The sequence below is a fragment of the Nicotiana attenuata genome, unplaced genomic scaffold, assembly GCF_001879085.1.
Source record: "Nicotiana attenuata strain UT unplaced genomic scaffold, NIATTr2, whole genome shotgun sequence".
NCBI classification, from domain to species: domain Eukaryota; kingdom Viridiplantae; phylum Streptophyta; class Magnoliopsida; order Solanales; family Solanaceae; genus Nicotiana; species Nicotiana attenuata.
The window spans coordinates 129,837-148,551 of NW_017671669.1; the positions used below are offsets into that span (position 1 = coordinate 129,837).

General features: G+C 36.2%; 1 protein-coding gene across 2 annotated transcripts; it reads right to left on the minus strand.

The window, feature by feature from the left end:
• Positions 1-3,271: 3,271 nt before the first annotated feature.
• On the minus strand, positions 3,272-18,503 carry LOC109209590. Of its 2 annotated transcripts, none has more exons than XM_019372898.1 (15): positions 18,128-18,503; positions 17,952-18,035; positions 17,375-17,448; positions 17,255-17,288; positions 12,961-13,019; positions 12,693-12,807; positions 12,540-12,577; positions 12,289-12,386; positions 12,140-12,195; positions 8,650-8,923; positions 8,417-8,532; positions 7,068-7,124; positions 5,306-5,371; positions 3,999-4,073; positions 3,272-3,818 (listed from the first exon to the last, which is right to left on the minus strand). In XM_019372898.1, exons 1-15 carry the CDS (start codon positions 18,266-18,268, stop codon positions 3,756-3,758), a joined length of 1,350 nt encoding a protein of 449 aa, XP_019228443.1. In that variant the 5' UTR covers positions 18,269-18,503; the 3' UTR covers positions 3,272-3,755. The 2 variants fall into 2 exon arrangements, with proteins under 2 accessions (XP_019228443.1, XP_019228444.1); XM_019372899.1 differs by lacking the exon at positions 18,128-18,503 and adding an exon at positions 17,035-17,068 and having other exon boundaries at positions 17,952-17,969.
• Between the last annotated feature and the right edge of the window lie 212 nt (positions 18,504-18,715).

Sequence of the window (18,715 nt, forward strand, 5' to 3'; positions counted from 1 at the left end):
GCAAACTCCTTTATATCTACCATATTTTTCAGGTAACATTTTCTTATAAAAAAAAAATTATGCTTAATATTTTTCGCGCCACGCGCGGGTACAGATACTAGTTTTTTAATACAGCCGAATATCACCGTGTTTTGTGACTTTTTTGTTGTTTGATTATTGTCGAATTGAATACAATGTATACAGTCGAATTGAATAGAACAGTATACACCTTATTTCTTGATTATTTCACTGTATTTATAAATACAGTTACGTGAATACATGGAATACAGCATAGTAGCAGCGAAATTTACGTTGAATTGATTTTGTTGAGTTAAATTAGGAGTGATACACGCTAATTGATCCTCTTTGCGTTATTACACAGTTGGATTCCCCTATTTTTAAGGTGAATTTTGCTACAGTATTCATGCGAATACAGTCGCGCTGCTAGACTCCCTTATTTTTTAGGCGAATTCTGCTACTGTATTCATGAATATAGTAGCACGAATACAGTCGCATAGCTGGACTCTCCTATCTTTTAGGCGAATTCCGCTACTGTATTCATGAATACAGTAGCGCGAATACAACGAATACAATACGTAACAACTAAATAGTAGCTATAGAAAGTAATTATGTATATAATAGCTATAGAAAGTTAATATCCACTAAACAATCGTGGTTTCTGAAAATTCCTTATTAGCAAATATGTCTTATATTTGGGCTTTACTGTAGTTGAGCTCCAGCCTAGCTAATGAAAATCTGTAACCATCAAAATTTGACATGGAAAATTCCACTTATCAAAATACTTCGGAAAAAGATTCAAATTTATTGCTCCACTTTTGAATATATTTTAAAGTTATATACTCCATTATATTCGGTAAAAGTTTGTTTTCTTTTTATTTTTAAAGACTTTTGCAAAGATTCAAATTTATTGCTCCTCTCTTTTTAAATTCTCTTTTTCTGTACTTTACTAACTAAACTAGCCACCTCCTGATGGTTTATTGGCTATTTTTTTTTAAAAAGAAGGCAACACTTTTAAAAAAGGCACGCGCTTTCAAATTGGGAGGAACTTAGTGCGAGCATCGAGTTGGGGTTTTGACACAGTTACTCACAAAAACAAAACTATTTACTTTTGTCTACCTATTTATTTTCCTACCCATAAACTAATTACATTTCCTATCCATAGTAGGTTTTTGTGGGAAATTTTTTCTTTATTCTCCAATTCTTTTTTATTTCTATGCTTCTTTTCTTTTCTTTTTTATTTTTTTTCTTTTCTCGTTTTCTTCTTATTTTTTTCTTTTTTCCTTTTCTAATTTCATTTAACTTCTTTTTTTTATATTCTTTTTCTCTTCATAATCTAATTTCATTTACTGTTTTCACTATTTTTTATTATTCTTTTTTTTATATTATTACTAAATAAAAATCAAATTGTGTACCAATTAAATGTAGCTAATACAACCAAATAAATATTAACTAACATATGATACCAGTATAGTATATAACTATACCAACAGGGTATACAATTGTACGCAAAGAGTTAAAAAAAATTTAATTCAATTATTAAACTAAAATAATATCAGTTGTCAATACAAATTTAAAAAATTCTAAAAGGATCTAATTGTAAGAGTATACTGTTACGTTATATAGCATACTATAATTTTTTATTTTTTATTTTGCATTTTCAATTTGCCCCTCAAGCTGGGTAAAAGCTTAAAACAAATTAAAAGGGAAAAGGCAAGTGAATTTACGGGTAATAAGTATACTATTATAGTATATTGTATACTATTACAGCATGTTGTTACAGTATCTTGCATATTATTACAGTATACCATAACAATATATTGTATACTATAATAGTATACTGTTGCAGTATAACTATATACTCCTATAGTATATTAGCATACTGTAGCGGTATACTGTTTTGTAAACTATAAGTGTACTGTTGCAGTATAGCTATATACTCCTACAGCATATTGTATACCGTAACGGTATACTGTAGCTGTGTTCTTCTTCGATTTTCAACTGAAAATTTCGATCTCAATCACCTCAAATCAGCTCCAAATGCTATCAAATTTCAGTATGAACTTCCAGAAGGTACTATAAGCAATATTTAACAGCACCCACTTTGAATCAAACAAGAAATCTTCGAAAATAAAATTGAGCTTCAAGCCCAACAATGGTGGATAATGGAAAGATTCTCAAAGGATGATATTAGCATGGGACCAGAGACGTAAATGACCAGAGACTTCTGTAAATGCCATACCCACAAATATTATTACTGCCACACAAAACTAAGGATATTATTTTGGAGTTTGAATCTCTATTTCACCACTTGAGGTTCTCTTTCAAGATTCCTTGTTTACGGGAACTATTTCATTAAAGTTGGTACTCAATAACTAAAGCCCTTAAATATTTAATTGCATGCCAGAAAAAAAAAATTATGAGGTTGCTGGACAAGATAATAGAGAAAAGAAGAAAATCCAAAGTAAAGTTTGATTATTTTCTAGCTCAGCTTTTGTTTGCAGGTTGCGGCTGAAAAATTAGCGGGTAATTAATTTGGGCCCTATGGGTAGGAATAGTAAATAGTTTGGGCATGGGCATTAAAGGGTAAATAGTTTGGATTTAATGGGTATAAAGTGAGATTTTCTCCATCGGAGTTTGCCTTTGGTGTCTACGTCTAACGTATATGAGTACTACATACTTAGTGATATACTGCTGGCCTAACTGATACGATCATTAGTGCTAGCGTGATTGCTTAGAAAGAGCTCCTGATTAATTTTCCAATCGTTCTCTTAATAAGCTTTAATCTAATAGGACAAGTGCGCTAATTAGCACTAACCCATCGGTAACCCAAAGGTTAAGGGCCATTGAATAATTCGAACATATCTGAATCCCTGATGCACAGTCGCACACATATGCGCAATAACATACTCATAAGTCATAAGGGGATATCTACTCTACAATATAATACAATACAATACAAACCTTTTTTTCTTTCTTTTTTGGGGGAGGAGCTAAGGGACTTCTGGATTCCGATGTTTAAAATGGACATTTCCCTTAATTCTTTTTTGACCACACCGCATAAATGATCCAAATAATTTTGGGGAGGGGTAGCAGCCGGCCAAAACTTCTCTGCCTCAGTCCATGTTTAAGGTCAAATTTCTGTTTAAGCATTTTACTAATAATATATAGACTTCTTTCAGATATTAAAATAGCTACCTTTAGCACAAAACTACTCTTCCTTCAGTTGGGCAAGAAACAAACGGGGATCTCCACGTTCTGCTAATATATCCACTTTTGGGCCATTTGACTTTATTAACGCACCATATTAAAATCCAAATGGGCGGCTTTCAACAAAATTTCTTTCAAAATGGACATCAGCTGCTTGACAGTTTCTATTCTGTCCTAATAATAATTTGTTCGTTTTCATTTTTCTTCGGGGATTTGGGGTACGAATTAAAACTGTCTACACATTCCACTCATTCAGGTGGTAGACGTAAATTATGCGCGCCTTAAAGGCAACAGAAGATACAAAATGATGTTACTCTTAACAGCTTAAGACTTCTCAGGTGGTCAAACTTTTAAAGAGAGAGCAGGATTGCCCTTGGCTGAATGAACTACACAAAAGACCATATGGTAGAGACAGCTTCTGTGCAGCTCATGCAAAGGTGAAATAGATCTACCGACGCAATGCAAAGCTTTATATATCTGCAAAGGTAGTAGACGGACTTAATAGTTGGCTGAGTACCTTGTTCATCAAGAATATGGCTGGCAGTAATCTAGTCTTTGGCTAGATGCTCATTGGTCCCCCTAGAAACTTGTGCTGTACCTTGCTCGATACACTGAGAAGAAGAAGAAAAAGTAAGTAATGATTTTCACTTGGATTAAGTCATAACCTCTGTTTCAGCTGGGTAAAACATCAGACAACTCAGATCTTTGACTTTCCCAGATGAAATCAGCAGTGATCCAGTGATAATCAACAACGTAAACCCCAGGAAAAGAATAACACACTGACAAATTACCTGTAGAAGATGGTTGTGCAGCCAATCCAATGTTTGTGGAAAAGTTGTAGCTGATATGTTTACAACTGTTAAACCCTGTCAATAAAGAACGAAGCCCCATCGGATAAAAATTGTGAATGTTATACTTCAACATCAATAATCCAACTAAACCGCAAAAGTCAGGATGTAGTAGGTAAATGTCGATTCAGACAGATCAGACATTAATAAGAAAATCATTTCTTTTTAGCCAACTTGCATACTAATATCAAATAAAATTTTACAGTGCTTTTATTTTATTGAAACCTGTGTCCATAATTCACCGTGTGTTAAATTTCTTTTTTAGTGCATGCAGAGTCACATGAAGTAGTATCAAGAATTCTAGAAAAGAATCACTCTTCCATAACTTTACTAATTTATATGAACTGCTCAACAAGTCCCTCAGACCACAAGAAAAATATACTACTCTCTATTTTTCTACCCTGCTTTTGGTGTTCCCCTTTATTCATCTTCCACTATATTTTCCATAAAACTATCACACAAGAAAAGGAACAGACCAGCCAATAGCGAACTAAAACCTATGACTTGGATGCTATGCTCAATTTAGGAGTCCACTTCTTTCCTCTAGCTCTATTTATTCATCTGGATAAAGAATAGAATTTGAAAGAAATGGACTCCTAGAATCAAACTACCGATACTAGCTGGCTAGCTGCAAGAACACGCTATTGAAATAGCATCGTGCATGACTAGCTGCATTTAGGAGGATGCCAGTCGACTCTAGTTCAGGAAGTGCAGCAAGTACTTGAGGATTGGTGCAAACTTTTTAAATTGAATAAGAATCATATCTGCAATGATGGCATTGTATGGGTGATAGTAATACATGGCTTTATGCATCAAAGCCATTTCTCCCCCCTGCTGAACATGTTTAAGATCAAATAAAAGTTTCATCACCTAGGGGAATTCCACTATAAGTAACACTCCTTGAGGAGCATTTTTTTCCGTATAGTGATAGATTAGAAAGCTCTCATCACACGTTTGCACTCATTGGATTGCTTAAATTTGCCCACAAAAACACGAAAGAACGCGAATCCAATACCAATAAGACTCATAAATAGTCTGGTGAAATTTCTATGTTTCATTAGATACTACAGTAGGTTTTCACAATGCAGTTAGGCTCTTATAGGCAGGTTGATCAGTTCTTCATTTCTCCTTGGATAGTTTTTATCTATGTGGAAGAAGGACTTCCAAATTTGTATATGCTTATGAAAATGACAACTCAGGCTCTCAACATGTTAAGTTTATAGGAACAAATAGAAAACAGAAAACCATACCTGTGACGTAAACGAACAGAGATAGTCCTGTATAGTCTTCAAGTTACTTATCAATTTATCTTTGTCCTGAAAAGAAATTCAACAGAGGATTACCAGCTAAAGAAGATAAGAAAAGGGAAAACATTCAGATGGAAATACACTATGTCCATACAACAACAATCACTAGGCCTCCATTCCAAACGAGTTGGCTGGCTATATAAATTCTCAGTGACCATATTTCTCCATTTAAATTCATCTCAAGCCAACATCATATAGAATAAAAATAAAAGTAAAAAAGTACTAGAAGTTCTCTATCTTTTCTACTGGCATAAAAAAAAAACTCTAATAGGGCTAAAAGACTCCTAAAAAGCATAGGACCCAAAGAAAACGTACCAACATGACTAAAACATATTCTCAACTAATCAGTATCACCTATATAGATAAGAAAAATTGTGCCATATCTTTCCCTAAGTTTGCATGGATTCCAAGAGCAAATACACTATGTATCATGCGTGTGCTTATTCATAACACACGCATAAACATAGAGATAGGATTGAATCCAGATATAGAGAGAGAAAGGGGTGGAATTTTCTAAAATTCTTGTAGAACTGATACACAGTGGTGGAGCCACGTATAAGGAAGGTTGTTCAATTAACTCCCTTTCGTCGAAAATTATACTGTCCAAATAGGATAAAAGTAATGTTTTCGTACGTATATAGACATTTGAGTCCCTTTAACATAAGTGAAGCTTTACTCTAGTGACAAATAAGCATTTTTGGCATTTTTTTTAATCCCTTTATTAGAATTTCTGGTTCCACTACTGCTGAAAGACTTTATGAAGATAATTTGTTCCAGCTTTCTTTGCAACGTAGAATATCACTAGCTGGAGTTCACTAGCTGGAGTGGGTATGGGGATAACAAAAATGAATTGTCATATCCCTAGCTGATGACCAGAAGACAATATGGTACTTCAATTTATCATGAACTCACCTCACTTGGATAGATAAAAATACGAAAAAAGATGAAAGGGGATCATTAAATTGGTGATCTTCGTAATGAGTTTAAACATGGTAATCAGTATATATTATTTTCAAGCTCAAAACATTAACTATTCTCTTTTGCTAAATGTAAGTGGAAAACTGATAGGGCAACCCGATGCACAAAGCATCCCGCGTTCACGCAGGGTCGGGGAAGGGTTGCACCCCGAGGGGTGTGATGTAGGCAGCCTACCCTAATGCAAGCATCAGTGGCTGATTCCACGGCTCGAACCCATGACCTATAGGTCACATAGGTAAGTGGAAAACTGATGTGTGAAGGAAATTAAGGAGAAACAAGGATTATATATCTTCAAATGCGTTTTTCAGCTTTCCAAATAGAAGGGGAACAAATCTTAAACGTTTTATATGCTGCAGAAGACATCATTTTGGACAAGATATTCATGCTCTTCCTTACTCATTCTTCTTTTTCTTTTTTTTAAAAGAAATTATTTTTAATTGTCGGAAAAGGTCTCCACCACTGTATCAGAAAGTTGAGGGCAGCTGGCCCCATATGCACATGTGCAAAGATTAATCCAAAAATCAATTTCTTATTAATTTAGACCAAAAAGAGAAGAAGAGCACATGTGGATATCAATCACCAGCGATATTTTACTGATAAGGATATATACAGATTTTGCAGAACTCAGGTGCTGCTATATCAAAATCTACCCACTTGAATTGTGGATATGTTAAACTTCCATGTTCACAGATAGTGATAAATAAGAGAGCTCAACAACTTGTGGAACCTGGGTAGGATATTTCTCACTGCATGTACGAGTAGCTACCCACTCCTCCAGCAATGCCTGCATAAAAGACATAACTTAGTCAAGAAAGTAAATACGGGATAAAATATGAAATCAAGAAGGTAAACATGGGATAAAATATGAAAAACAGTTTACTCCCTGTATCCTGCTTTATGCAATGGATAATAATTTAAGATTATGATTGAGGATGATAACAGTGGACACAAATTCAGTTGCACACTATATCGGCAGCAGGAAGCAAACAAGTCAAACAACTATATTTTTGGGTAGTTTTTATAGATAGCTCAGTTGCAGGTAAATTTGATTTGTTTAATCAATTTATAGTTTCAAAATTAGAGGACACTGTATAGCAACTATTTCTCATTTAAAAAAAAAACCTATCAAAACTTTCGGGATGTTTGAAAAGATAAGTGAACCGCAAAGGGGGGGAGGGGGATGGAAGGAGTAAGGCAATATTATGGATATCCTACTATTCCTGCGCATAACTGAGGTCCTCATAAAGTATTGGGAGCAAAAGTAGCAAATTTGGGAAGTAAAAGACTCCATAGAAGTCGATGGTTGGTTATTTCAACACTCTTTTGTTCTACTGGAAATGGATAAATCTACCTTTGGTGGTTGTCTCTCTAATTTACCTCACCTCTCATGTCTTTGACTGACAGCCAATAATCAATCAAACAATTTAACTCTGGAAGAATGTAAAAAATGAGGTTCAACAAGGAGCATCTCAACCAATGAAGATATTACATGAACAATTACCGTTTACACTTTCATAATCAGCTGGAATATATTTACCAAACCCAGCCTTTCCTTTCCTAACTATCCAAGGGTTCTTACTTAGTAGCTGTGGGTTGACTAATGTGCATGCAAGGAATAAGATAAGCAACATGAGAAAAATGTTTTTCCACTAAACAGAAAAAATTCAAGCTATTTCACGTAGTTAGTCTAGTGTATATTAAGACATCAGTTCAGAGTGAATAGAAGAGGAAAGGACAGTTGGGAGAAAGTATTACGGGATATGAGTAAGGTGTCATGTAGGTGGGTAATGTCGCTAAAAAATAGAAGCTAGAACTGGGTACTTTGGAGGGGAAGATAATGACTACACCACTTTGAGTTCAAACAGACTAATGAGCAGATTAGAAAGAAAAGATAGCTGTTCCAATTTCCAAACTGGTACTTAAAACGAAGCTCCATTTTACTTTGTCATCTCTAAGATAACAAGGCTTAGAGAATTAGCTCTGCTCTTTATCTCGATCTATTTTGGAGAGATCATATACAAAGAAAGAAACAAGAATTTGAAGATAATATATGATAAATAGACATAGGATAACCACCTTATGGTCAAACTCAGCCATCCTTAGAACTATAGGTACAATTATTGGTTGAGCACCACATTTTTCGCTTCTATGAGAAGGATTTTGGTCTGCTCCTGAATCTTTAACTGTTTCACCTGCATTACCAGACAGGCAGCGAGGAAGCATCAAGGGAGGAAAAAAAGAAATAGCTTGAGTAGGGGATTAGATTTTAGAGATGGAAAAAACTAGTAGAAATGTGCAAAGGCACTTACCCGTATTTTCAGAAGCTCTATTAACAATGTCCAAGGATTTCAGAGCAGCTGTGAGCTTGTTTGACTCAGATGATTGTTCTGAATTCATATCCTCAGAACAGAAATCCTTGCGGTCACTCTGACTGCTGTCTCCAACATTACAATTGCTTTTCTGTTGTAATTCCTTATGTTCTTCCACCTTCAGAGATTTTGGCCCTGCTTGGTTTGCTGGAGAAGACGGTGGCAATTTATTCTCTTCATCCATTAGGTAAATACTAGGATCTAGGTGTATCCCCTGCCATTGATATACCATCCAACTGGGATCACTCAATGTTCAAGCATTGCTTTTAAATTGAACTGAATACAGAGCCAAAATGATTTTCGGCATTCACTACCAATTCAAAAAAATAGTTGATGTAATACAAAAAATGTGATAGAAAATTCTCAATAATACTGCAGCTACAAGGATGAATATACTAGACATCAGCCCTGATATGCATGCTCACGTGCCAGTGCATATTACTTCTTTTTTGCATAAAATGCTTTCTTCACTGCCACCACACACTCAGGTATCTGTCTTTCGAGAAAAAGTAAGGTAATCTTATTAAATTTATGGCACTAAGGTCGACATTCACTACCAATTCAAAAAATAGTTGATGTGATATAAAAACCGTGATAGAAAATTCTCAATAATACTGCAGCTACAAGGATGAATATACTAGATATTAGCCCTGCTATGCATGCTCATGTGTCAGTACATTTTATTTCTTTTTTGCATAAAATGCTTTCTTGACTGCCACCACACTCTCAGGTATCTGTCTTCAAAAAGTAAGGTAATCTTATTAAATTTATGGCACTAAGGGGGTGCTATGTGGAAAATTATATTCAGGCCAAGAGCTTCCTTGTCTCTACCTGTACAGGCAGATTATAATCACTGCCATACAATGATCTTTACTGTTTTTCCTCGAATACTGATAGCCTAGTGTCCCATTGTTGGAGTGCTAACAGCTGGTGTTTCAACTTTAGAAGACCATGTTTTGATCGGGAAATTCCAAGATTGGCTCTCTTGCTACAAAATCTGGATAAGATGACTCTAACAACTGATGAAGCAGATCAATTAATCTGGCTGAGGCAACAGAATGATATTTTTTCAGTAGGCTCTTGCTACAGTGAGTTAAACAAGGTGCTGGACAGTACTCTCAACTTGCAATGATATGGAAAACCAAAGCTCCTCAAAAGGTAGCCTGCTTTATGTGGTTTTTAGCTTATTGCCTGTCTGAACCAAAGCAATTTACAGAGAAGGGGAGTGAGCATTTGCAGCAGATGCTGCCTATGCAACAAGGAGGACAAGTTCAGCAGCCATCTTTTTTTTTTGCATTGCGCACTGGCAAGGCAATTATGGAATCTGTTTTTCAATCTCTTCAGCTTGTCTTTTGTCATGCCTTTCACTGTTAAAGACCTGTTGACTGTTTGGGGCAAAAGTGGGATCAGAAAACCAGCAAGAAGTCTGTGGGTTACAGTGCCAGCTTGTATCTGTTGGGTTTTCTGGACTAAAAGAAATGCAAGGTGTTTGAAGGGAAAGCTGTCTCTGTACAGATGTTAAAGTACAAATGTCTTTGGTTTTTGGCTTTTTGGTGCAACTTACAGTTACAGGATGTAAAGCATGAAAACAGTATGTTAGATTTCATGAATTCACTATAGGAATCGATTTCTGTATAGCTAGGTGCCACTCTTTTTGTTTTTGTGCACGGGTTTTTCTGATTTGTACCTACACAGCACTTTCTTAGTGATTTGCTGTTTATTTCTATACTAGTCCATAGTACGCGCGTTGCGCGTGTACCCATATTAATATATAAAAATATAAAAAAATTCATAAATAATATATTTGCATTATAAAATAAAAATTAAATAAAAATATAAGTTCTTGAAAATAATTAATGTTGATCTTATTAATTAGTTAGCTCAATCAAGAAATAAATCATGTCCCGCAAATTTGATGTATGAGTTTTATAATCAAAGTCATCAAGATAAATAAATGTTTTGTTTGTTTGATATTCTTTTAAGGTAAATGTTTCAATATTGTCTTAATATAAATTTAATTATGTTTCATTCAAAATATATTCGAGTTTTAATTAGGTAATATTTCGATTCCCTAGTATAAATAGTATTAAGGTTCATTTTTTAAGAAAAACAAATAAGGAAAAGTAACGTGGAAAACTCCTAAATATAAGGATTGGGCAAAAGTACCATGAATTAAATTATATGATTACGTTTGATAGATCAAATAAGAATTGAATCTATAATAAAATTATTATTGATTTTATGTCTTATAGACTGTAAGATTTTTTACCTAGTTCAAGTAAGAAAATATTTTATAACCTAAATTTTAGTTGATTCAAAATACTAAATGTTAGGAATATACTTTAAATTACAGCTTTGTCCAATGTGAAATCTGTTGTTAAAGGGTAAAAAAGGCGAACGACATTTCGCTAAGGGCCTTCATGCTTTTAATATAGTATAGATAGATAATATTAATATACTTATCACTTCAAAAAAGAATCTGCCTGTACAGCATCCCAAGGATAGAAAAAGCTCTTCCGATACTGCTATCAGTGCAGATTCACCAATAATATGCTTTGGGACTTCACCTATCTCTCTTCCCTCTCTCCTAATCTCAAATTTAGACGCTCCAGATGAGCCTGGGTGGAGATTTTCCCTTCTCCCAGGTATCTTTCTCCTTCTACATGTTAAATAAGGCAAAATTTCACTTTATCATATCATTTCCTTCCTATTCATAAGTTACAATGTGATTGCCACTTTTTCTATTAGTAGTGATGCATAACCACATATAAAGGAGCTCAAACTGTGTTATCAGACAAGCAGCCTTTCATTTTGATGGTGCAAGTGAAAGTCCAAACTAGTAAGTGACAAGATCAAGATATACTAAGAAGCAGAAGAAAATACTCGCATTGATATGAAATACACATATAAAGACCTCCAAGGGTTTAGAACTACTTGGTTAATTGGGAAAAAACAAAATGCTAATATAGAAATTTATCTCCATCACTTTCTTAAGTGATTGGGTCCTCCTACTGTGAAGCGCAGTACCAGATATATCTATATTAGGAGATAAAGCTGCTTTATAGATTAAAAGCACGCCCTCTGGGAGATTCGAAAGGGCATGTTTCCTCCACAAAATTCCTTCAAAATTCAATTAGTTTTAACTGCGGCTGGGGCTTAATGTATGATCTTAGACTTCTTATCTAGAGGACCCATTTTCTGCCAGTCGCAATGCTACTTCGTTTCGTTTTTTTCTTTTTTTTTCCTTTTTCTTTTTCTACAAGGACCAGTCGCAATGCTTCTTTTCCAATCAGATGTCAACAAGAGGATTACTAAGAAAGACAGGGAGGGCATGCAAGAAACATCTAAGCATGACAACTAAGCAACAGCAAAAACACATTATGCAGTTTATGGAGGACAAATACTACTGTTTATGGAGGACAAATAATACCTCAATTATAATTGGTTTTCCATCTTTCATAGCTTTCTTCAAATCACCGGCCAAACCTACAAAAGATATTGAGATACTGATCAAATTCCTTGATATACTGATCAAATTCCTTGATATGTTCCAGAACAGTTTTTTACACCAACAATTACCTTTCCTTACTATTCTGCATTCTCTGCAAAATTCGGTTATTAGCTCCTCTGGTGAGCTGAAATCGCGTCCCCATACAGGAGAAGATGCCAAAGGTGCACTGACAAAAATAACAAGGTACATAAGCATTTGAGTGCCACATAATATCACACTTCTCAGACATTCTTTAGCTAAGCATGAACAGACATGAGGATGCAATTTTCTGAAAGGAACCGGTAACCGTAATAACTAAATCTGCAGTGTAGTTACATACTCTGTTGATGTCCGTAGCAATTCATACACCATGTCAGTCTGGGAAAAAAGTTGCAAATAAAAGGATAAGCAAGCCAGGATAAATAGTGTGTGTTTGCCCAAAGGAAAAAATTAGAAGCAGAACCAGCAAGTGTATAAGGACTAAAGAAGACACCTGCAAGACGTTTGGCAAGTTCAGCCTTTGTGCAAGCTGGGTTGCAATAGTAGATTTTCCAACGCAGGCAGTACCACAAACAAGAATTACCAAAGGAACTCTCAGATGGTGAAATCTAAGAAGATAAAGATAGCCAAAAAAGAGTAAGCAACATCAAATGTTAAATTAGGCCGTTTAAATCACTCCCTCATTGCTCCCTCCTTTACAAAAAAAAATATAAATAAAAAAACCACGGGAAGGAAAAGTTGACAAAGCAAATATGACCTACCTCGTAATCATTTTATAACGGTTTATATACTCTTGTCCGAAACCTCTTCGCTCCATAAGCTGTACGACATCCAAAATCAGTGTTATTCATCCACTTTCCGAATTTTGAAAAACTTCTATGAGAGAGGAAGATCAAATCACATAATACAGCGTCAACTTTTACCCAAACTAGAATAAGATGTTCACGGAATTAAGACAAAGAAATCACAGAAATCTGCTCTAAATATTTTTGTGGAAGATCTCTTCTTGTATGACTTTTTTTTATTGAAGCAATAGGTTCTGCACAGATTTCTTATGGCAGTGTTGTTCTCATCAGACAATCAACAGATGAATGACCTTTAACACCCCAAACCAAAGGGTTGGTCCCTGACAGCATAACATGTTTACTAGTTAATTGAAAGCGTGAAACAATATTGTGTACATATTAGCACTCCTACATGGGTAATTCAATCTGAAACACGAACATTGTTGTGTCAAATATTATAAACACTCAAGGATATGATGGAAAACTGTATGTAAATTGAATGTCAAGCTCAGTTTAAATACAAGTCTTCCTAAGAGTACTCCTTGAATTAGGAGACTTGTTCAAATCAAAACACTATCAAAAGCTAACTAACTAAATGATAAATATGAACTGAAAGTAGAACTCTAAACCTATATCTAATCTAAAGGGTAAGCACTAAAGATAAGGACTAATCCTAACGGATAACAACTGGTAACAACAGTTGTTCCAATACGCCCCCTCAAGTTAGGCGATGTGTCACTAAGCCTAACTTGAACAAATTTCGGTCAAAAGCTGGTTTGGCAAGTGGTTTGGTGAGCATATCAGCGAGCTGGTCAGCAGAATGAACATGAACAACCTGAACCACCTTTTGTTCAACATGGTTACGCACAAAGTGAAAGTCCACCTCAACAGCTTCATGCGACCGTGAAGGCCTGGATTCTCGCTTAGGTAAGTGACACCAATGTTGTCACAGTAGATTGTAGGGGTTTCTCTGACAGAGAACTTCATCTCAAGCAATAGATTTCTCACCCACAGTAACTCGGCAAGAGCATTGGCAACAGCTCTATATTAAGCTTCTGTTGATGAGCGAGCTACAGTTTTCTGCTTTTTTGACGAGCAACTGATAGGATTTCGATCAAGAAATAAAATGTAGCCAGATGTGGAAGATTTGTCAGTGAGATCTCCAGCCCATTCGGCATCAGAGTACGTAAATGTGCAGATTGAAATCACAATTTGGAGACACACGTAGGCCAAACTGGATTGTACCACGAAGATACCTGAGAACACGTTTCACAGCTTTCCAATGTAAGTCCGATGGCGATTGCATAAACTGGGACAATTTGTTAACCGCATAGGAAATGTCCGGCCTTGTAAAGGACAAATATTGAAGTTTCCCTAGGACTCGGCGATAACGAGTTGCATCTGTAAGTTAAGCCCCATCATTGAGTTTGAGTAACTCAGAAATACTAATTGGTGTTTTAGCACTTTTGCAATCAGACATCAATTCAGCACTTAGAATTTCATTGACATAATTTGCTTGAGAGAGAATAATGTCATTAGAGGCGTGTAGGTTGGGGTGGAAAGATGTTCGATACCGTGAAGCAAGAGATAAGAGTCAAGACTTTTATATTCAACTACACCATCAGTATAAAGCGATAAAATTTTGGTATCGAAATGTTTTTCTATCAAAGGATGGAATTTTTGAAAAATTGCTTTGACTTCAGATTTATTTTTAAGTGTGTAAAGCCAAGTATATCTCGTGTATTGATCAACAAAAATACAATAGTACAATTTTTTGCCAAGAGATAACACCGGAAAGCACCCCCATAAATCACTAAAAATAATATGAAGAGGTTTAGAGCTTTTCAGAGTTAATTGGTGAAACGAGTGCTAATCTGAAGAGGTTTAGAGCTTTTCAAAGTTAATTGGTGAAACGGGTGCCGATGGGCTTTATTAAACAAACAATAATTCCAATAAAGAAACTTGTCTCGCTCAACAAACGGAACCGAAGATTTTATTCAGGACATATGTAAGAGCTCTAAGGTGCGGATGACCCGGTCTTTGGTGCCAAATGGTTAAGGAAGTTGCAGTGATAGATATGTGAGCTTGTGGATATGAAGTGGGCCACTCATATAGTCCAGTTTTGGTCCGGCCGCGCGCCAACGATGTCTGCGTTTTCAGATCCTTCACAAGAAAAGAGAAAGGAAAAAATTCACAGGCGTTAGATTGTCCTGACAGAATTTGGAAACAGAAATAAGATTGCGTTTAATAACTGGAGCACATAGAGTGTGAGTTAGCTTAAAAATATTATTTGATGCATTTAATTGAGTAGAACCGATATGTGAGATGGGATTTTTTTACCATCACCCATGGAGACATCCTCGTTGCTGTGGTACGGCTGTAGGTTATGAGGTTCAATTGTGATGTGGTGTGTGGCACCAGAGTCGACTATCCACGGGTTAGCAGTGGTGTTGAAGCCTGTGATGTAATTGGCTTTGGCCTCAAAGTGGTTGTGTGACTTGGATCGGCACACATTTGCAACATGGCCAATCTTGTTGCATAGTTGACAACGAATAACACCTGTTGTGCTATTGTGTGGGGGTTGCCACTGGGTAGATGTATTGGGGCGGGTGTTCTGTCGCCATGGTTGACAATTGTTATTGTAAGATTGGCGGCGATTGTTGCGATTGTTGGAATTGTTGTTCGGTTTGTTGTAGTTGGCAACTGCTGCTGTGATAGGACTATTGGTTTTCTTGGCTTCCTCGTGACGGATAAAGAGCTCATGGTCAAGCAGCCTTTCATATAATTCTTCATAGGTGACTGTGTTGTCACCTGCTCGTATGGCAGCCGAGAACTCACGGAACTCAGGGCCAAGTCCACTTAGGATTTTGACGATAAGTTTGGAGTTAGCGACCGGGGCACCTGCAGTAGCCAGTTCATCCAAAAGGGACCGAATACGTTGAAGGTACTCCGTAATGAGAATGGTGTCTTTGGTGATTCGTGCAGGTTGATCACGAAGACTGAAGATCCGAGTTTGAGACTTGTTTGCATAAGCAGTGTGCAAGGAGTCCCAAGCATTTTTGGATGTGCTGGCAGCAGCAACTGTGGAGGCAATGGATGGGTCAACAGGCGCCATAAGGGCGTTCTGGATAAGTTGATCCTGACGGAACCAAAGTGTATAAGCGGGGTTGGGGGTGGTGTTCGTGCCAAAAGTGGTGTCCGGGTGGGAATCAGAGTGGACCCATCAAGGTAACCGTAAAGGTCATGGCCGTGCATAAGCATGGAGAACTGAGCTTTCCAAGTGGCAAAATTGTGACTGCCACTAAGTTTGATAGGTAGTTGGGAAGTGGGGTTTAATTGAACAATAGTTGGAGCACCAGTAGTGTTGTCGACATTGACAGCTCTGGCAGTGGTTCCATCTTTCGTCATTGGAGGATTTGGGGAAAAATATTAGGATCGTGCTCGTTAGAGTTGTATAGGCTCAGATACCATATAAACACTCAAAGATATGATGGAAAACTGTATGTTTATTGAATGCCAAAGCTCAGTTTAAATACAAGTCTTCCTAAAAGTACTCCTTGAATTAGGAGACTTATTCAAATCAAAACACTATCAAAAGCTAACTAACTAAATGATAAATATGAGTTGAAAGTAGAACTCTAAATCTATATCTAATCTAAAGAGTAAGCATTAAAGTTAAGGACTAATCGTAACGGATAACAACTGGTAACAACAGTTGTTCCAATAAATATAAGTTCTAGACACCACAAGATGGGAATAATTAATTGCCAAAAGGCTTAAAGCAAAGCTCAGGTTAAACTGGATCATCATCAGACATCAGGACTCTGCTTTCACCACCTTTAGTGCATTTGCAAGTTAAAGATGTCAACCAAATAAGATCCTAAAATAGAAATTTCTTAAAATGCCTAATGGATGAAATAATGAAGCAATTTTGCTTATGCTCAGATTCATTCAACAAAAGTGCAGCAGCTCACAATAATTCCCTACCACGGAGAGAAAAAATGAAGATGTTTGATGACAAGTTGCAACTGGGTAATGAAATCCACTTACTCGCAAGAGGTGCAACTCTATAATCAGCATTAGCCTGCCGAGAGGGGGGGGGGGAGCATAGGAGTGTATTTAAAAATCATATCTCAATACATACAGACAATGGAATGAGCAAAAATATTCATAGCAGACTACTTTAGATAGTTCAATATTCATGGGAAAGTTATTTGAACCGCTGAAAAAATTGGAAGAGGAACATAACCGAGAGCAAGAAATATGGTACCTTGAACAAGTTTGCCTCCAAATCTGATTGTGAGCTGAATAAGAAATAAGTGATTAATTTTTATGGATCAAGCAGGCTAATAACCCAATGAGAAGAAGATACAAAATTTTGATGTCATACACATCTAGTAGACTGTTGTCAACGAGAAGCTTTTTAAGCTCAAGAGCAATTTTGATAGCCACGTGATTTGGTATCTGCAAACGAGAAGCAGTGAATATTAACTCCACATTCATAGCAAAAGATTTCTAGAAAAGAAGATGTAGTAGTAGGTCATCCCAACCTCGGAAACTAACAAGGGACAGCATGAATAAACAATACAAATTAGCTAATTTTAGGAACAGCAGAGTAAATCATCATTTTTCCCTCTGATGTTAGAACTTGAATAGGAATAATGCTGGTAAGTAACAACTTAGTCAATCAACTAAGAGCAAGCAGTGGAACTTAAGGCGATACCTACAAAGATACTTTTTGCATTATTTACATCACAACTGATAAGCTGCTCAAGCCGATTCTCTCGTAATTCCAAGTTGATAGTAAATTTTATTATGTTAATATAGAAAATAAAACCGGATTCAATTCATGGAATGATTACTTCCTGATTATGAATTTGCATGTGATTCAACAAACTTAATCTGCGGCAGCAACTGCCTCCAAGGTAAAAAGGTAAGAAATGCAGTAAAAGGAGCGATGTTTTCACCTTAGTGACAGTGAGCATTCTGCTGAGTAAAAATCTAGAGAGAACATAGTAGTGATCGGCATTGTCACCTAACCATACTTTTACCTGAAACACAAGCAAAACGAGTATATATAAAAAAAATAAACTAGAAATTAAAAGAAGAAGAATTGTAATTGTAGCAGAAGAACGATATAGACCTTAACGAAATCGTATTTGGAAGAAGCATTTCGGGTGGAGAAACGACGAGCTGGAGGATTACTTTCGGCAGCATCACCTTGCTCTTCCTCTGCTTCATTTGTGCTAGGGCTTTCTATTACAACCGCCTTATCCTTCTTCATATCTCTCGGAGCGTGCCCGCCGGGAAGGTGATGCCGGTAATTGTTACGGAGAATATGAACAATCTGCTTTATAAACTGCTTTTGTTTGCACTTTGCACCAGTAATCGCTTTTTTCGAATTCTGTGGGAGTGTTCCCCTCGGGTGGGTGGGATTCCACCTGGCTTCTGGCGTCTTCCCTAATCTTTTGGCGAATTGTAAAGATTAGAAATTAAATTTGAGAAACGTTCATTTCTAGGAAATTGTAAGGGGCATTGGGAGGAAACGTTTTAACAAAATTTTAGGCAATTTGAATAGAAAAAAATAATTAGTGAAAATTTCTTGTATTTTATTTATGAAAATTAAAAAGAAAAACCGGTCTGAAAACCAATTGATCTCATCTTGTAGTTTGTCCTTTTTCTCCTAATAATCACCATGTAGTAATTACAGTACTAAATATTTCTTGCAATT